The 4,316-nt window shown below is 52.7% G+C and overlaps 1 protein-coding gene across 1 annotated transcript in view; it reads left to right on the top strand.

Moving 5' to 3' along the window:
• The window catches only part of LOC105308586 (sialic acid-binding Ig-like lectin 6), a 5,438-nt gene extending 1,860 nt beyond the window's left edge, over positions 1-3,578 (top strand). Inside the window, exons 4-7 of the mRNA XM_023525671.1 lie at positions 391-648; positions 1,736-1,829; positions 2,182-2,254; positions 3,365-3,578. Coding sequence (XP_023381439.1) covers positions 391-648; positions 1,736-1,829; positions 2,182-2,254; positions 3,365-3,544 — 605 coding nt within the window. The 3' untranslated portion in view covers positions 3,545-3,578. The remainder of the gene's footprint in view (positions 1-390; positions 649-1,735; positions 1,830-2,181; positions 2,255-3,364) is intronic.
• The last annotated feature ends 738 nt before the right edge of the window (positions 3,579-4,316 follow it).

The following is a 4,316-nucleotide window of genomic DNA, read 5'->3' as shown; positions in this document are numbered from 1 at the left end:
GAGAACACGGGTGGTAAGTCGCCCCAAAGCTCAGCTCCCTCAGGTTACTCTTTTGCTCGCCCACAGCTTTCTGTGGCCAGTTCCAAAGGGAGCTCACACCCCTCCCCCTTCCCCTTGTCTCTGATGTTTTACCTCGTCCTGCTCCCCTGGACTCCTCTCTGGCCAGTAACTGCATTTGTTTACCATATCGCTGTCCACAGCCCTCTGACCCCATTTGCAGAGCAGCCTGGGCAGCTCCAGGGAAGTCTGGGCCTCTTCAGAAGGCCCAAGGCCGGGACTCTGCCGGTCCCCACCTCAGAGCTAGTGTGGACATCGCAGGAGGAGGGAGACCCCAGCTTCGTCCACCTCATCACCCTCTCTCTCCCTCTCTGCACTTCCTTCTCCCCAAAGCCATCAAGATTCTGCAAAGCACCTCGTCCCTTCCCATCCCGCAGGGCGAGGCTCTGCTGCTGCGCTGTGCTGCTGACAGCAACCCCCCCGCAGAACTGAGCTGGTTCCGGGGGCCCCCAGCCCCAAATGCCACCCCCATCTCCAGCACCGAGATCCTGGAGCTGCCTCGAGTGGGGACTGCAGAGGAAGAAGAGTTCACTTGCCAAATTCAGCACCTGTTGGGCTTCCGAAATGTCTCTCTCAGACTCTCCATGGTCGGTGAGTGTGGGAGCCTCTGGGGAGGGATACCTGGGTGCTGGGGGAGGGGAGAGGCACCAATGACCTTTCTCCTCTGTCCCCAAAGACTTTCCCCTCCTGCCCCTGGGAGGACGAGGGGCTGCACTGCAGCTGCTCCTCCTGAGCCCGGCCGGCCCCCTCCCTGAACTGGCCACTGTGGGTCTGCTGGGGGAAAATCACAGTCACAGCCACCTCCGGCTCAGTGGGCCCTGGACCAGCAGCTCCCGGAGCCTCAGCAGGGGGCTCAGCTCAAGCCTCAGACTCATACGCAAGGCCCAGAATGCCCACAGGGCCGAGCGCCACTGTCCTGCTGCTTCAGGTCAGGAGTCTGCAGGGGGAGAAGCCTGGGCCCTTGTAGCAGTTTCTTAGGACTGTGAGGGGAGATGCCCCTACCCGGGGGCCTAACTACAGAGGTTCATGGCTCACAGGTCTGGAGGCCAAAAGTCCGAGATCAAGGCGTCGACAGGGTTGGTTCCTTCCGAGGCTGTGAGTGCGTTACCGGTCTGTCCCTCAGCTTCTGGGGGTTCACTGGCCTTCTTTGGCACCTCTTAGTTTGTAGAAGCATCGCTGCCCCCCCTCCAATCTGGCGTTCTCCCTGTGTGTGTGTGTGTCTGTGTGCGAATCCCCCATCTTGATGAGGATGGCAGTCATATTGGATTAAGGGCCCACCCTCGTGACCTCATTTTCACTATTACCTCTCTCAAGACCCTAATCTCCAGATAAAGTCACACTCCGAGGTACGGGGCATGGTGGGAGATCCTGGAGGGTTAGGACTGCAACATATGAATTTGCGGGGCACACGATTCAAGCTATACAGCTCCAGAGAGAAGCAGCTCAGAGAGACACCCTAAGGCCCAGACTGGAGTGGCTGGGGGCGCAAGATCCTCATCCCTGAGGCCAGCAAAGGGGAGCATGCTAGGGAAAGGGTTGGTCCAGGGTCTACAAGGCAACAGAATACTGAGTGACATGTCCTGGACGGGGAGGGGACACACATGGAGACAGAAGTGGCCAGTTGGGAGGACGCCATGGATTGGAGTTGGAATTTACACAAAATTCAAATTATCTACAGCTAAACCAGAGTCCAGGGCCAGTACAATCATGGGAGTGATCGGGGGAGCTGGAGTCATGGCCCTGCTTTCTCTCTGCTTTGGTCTCATCTACAGGTGAATGTGGGCTCCGGGGATGGGAAGAGATGCCTGGGGTGGGAAAGGCTTAAGGTCATGGAATCTCAGAAAACCTGAGCTGGAGGACCCTGGACTGGTCAGAAAGCCAGGAGCCAGGGAAAGGAGGCTGAGTGTGGGCATGAATCAGCCCATAACCAACTGGGCCAAGAAGCGGGGCTCTTCCCAGCTACTCCTGGTCCAGGTCTCTCTTGGGTTAGGGGAGCACCTGGAGACTGGACCCACCTCCACCCTCCTCCCTGCGTGCTCTGCATAGGGAGTAGGGGTGGTCTGATGGTCTGCCTACTCCATGTCCCCAAATAACCAGGCTGAAAAGCCCAGGGCGGTCCCTTAGAGTGAAGACCCACAGGAAGAAAGCAGCCCAGCCAGTGCACCACCTGGATGACGTCGTGGGCTCGGGCTCCAGGGTAAGTGACAGGACATAGCTCCTATTCAGCTGCACCCTTGGTAAGGGCCCTTAGGCATTTTTCTGTTAACATGCAACATTCCCCAGAGTTCCGAAGTTGGTTATTCTAAGCTGTAGATTCAGCTGCTCTGATGTTTCTGTTTCTGATGGAGTGCGCATGTAGTCCAGTTGGTTTGTTGGGGGTATTTACGCCCCACGTGTCAGCCTATCCTCTCCTCCGGAATATATATATTTTATCTCCATACGACAAAATGCAAGCATCTCAGGTGTACAGTTGGATGAATTTTTATTTTCATTCTTTTTTCTCTTTTTAAAAATGATATTTATTGGGGCATCATTGGTTCATAGCATTATATAAATGACACGTGCACAACTGTGTAATATGACATCTGCATAGTCCATTGGGTGATCGCCGCCCACAGTCTGGCCTTCTCCAAAGACTATCGGTCTTTGCTTCTCTGAGCTCCTGTTTGAGAGTTTCTATTTCATGCTTTTGGAGCCCGAGGGTGTGGTGGGCAGGAAGCAGATATGAGCGAGACATCTGGTTGTCATCATGGGCGCAGGATCTGATCTCCGGCTCTGCCTTCTATAATATGCCACCCCTGCCCTTGCTTTATCTTTCATTTAGAATTTGAAATCTGTTTGTTTTACATTTGTTTAAGTAAATGCCTCTCCTGGAAAACCATGAGCTGCATGGTATCGGGGGCCATGTCTGCTTTCCTCCTCACTCCACGCACAGCACCCGGCACACTGACCAAACAGAGAAAGACATTCTATAGTTAGAAAGACTGGTTTTGAGTCCTAGCTCAAGGGCGTATGTATATCAATGTGTGCCTCTGGGGCAAAGACTATCTCTCTTAGCCTCGGTTTGACCGTTTGTAAGATGACGGTGATCACGGCATCCTCTCTCATCATTTCTTAAAAGAAATAACGTGATTAATACGAACACTCTCTAAGGAATTGCCAGTCTTAATTATTAAGCATTTTAAAATAAACGAACGGGCAAATGATAAAAGTTGCATCAGTCCCAATCCCATTCGGGTCCTTGTTTGCTCCCCCCCCACCCCCGGGCCCTTTTGACCTGCTTCGAATCCTGTCTCTTTCCACTCAGGCGCATCAGCACCAGTTCTGGGCAGACAGCCTTTCAGGTCACCGAGGCCATGATGATGCTAGCTCCATCTCAGAAGAGGGACAAGAGCTCCACTATGCTTTCCTCAGATTTCACAAGCCAAAGCCTCAGCAACAGGAAGGCACCAACACCGAGTACTCAGAGATCAAGGTGCACAAGTGAGAAACTATTTTCTCACCATTCTGAAGGCCGGAAGTCTGAGATCAATGTGGCAGGCTTGGTTTCTTCCAAGGCCTCTCTCCTTGGCTTGTAGGCAGCCGTATCCTCCCTGTGTCTTCACGTGGTCCTCCCTCTGCACGTGTCTGTGTCCTTGTCTCCCCTTCTTATAAAGACACCAGCTCTGTTGAATTGAGCCCCCCCCCTACTGACCTCACTTTAACTGAGGTACTGGGGGCTAAGACTTCAACGTATTAATTCTATGATTTTCAGCCCATAATCCTGAGTGTCTGATTTTCAAAAAGTTGATGGCCTTCCTGGCAATAGTATGAAACCTCTAGTACATGTGGAAGACCACAGGACTTGTGTCCAAAAGAACCAAGTTCAAGTCCATCTATACCACTTATCTGAGAGTCGCTTTGCTTCTCCGTGCCTTGCCTTACTGTTCTGCAAAGCAGGAAATCATCCCTATCTAACCAGATGATTGTGAAAGGTTAATACAACGGCACACATGAAACAGATAACAAAAGTCCTGACACGAAGCTTTCGAGAACTCTGAACACATGCTCGAGTCGGGACTTTGTTAGCTGCTGTTTCAGAAAACTTCTGCTCACGATTTCCCCTGAGGCTTGGAGAGGCCAATCCCAGAGGCCACGGTCTCAGGTGTCTGTGTCACAACCTGCTCAACAGTCTTCCTGGATCCTCCAAATAAAGTTTATGCCCTTATCCATGCCAACGTCATTTCTTACTAGCCACCCATACTCCGTGCCCATCCCAG

The sequence above is a fragment of the Pteropus vampyrus genome, unplaced genomic scaffold, assembly GCF_000151845.1.
Source record: "Pteropus vampyrus isolate Shadow unplaced genomic scaffold, Pvam_2.0 Scaffold593, whole genome shotgun sequence".
NCBI classification, from domain to species: domain Eukaryota; kingdom Metazoa; phylum Chordata; class Mammalia; order Chiroptera; family Pteropodidae; genus Pteropus; species Pteropus vampyrus.
Note: the sequence above shows the minus strand (reverse complement) of the source record. Positions and strands in the feature narration are given on the sequence as shown.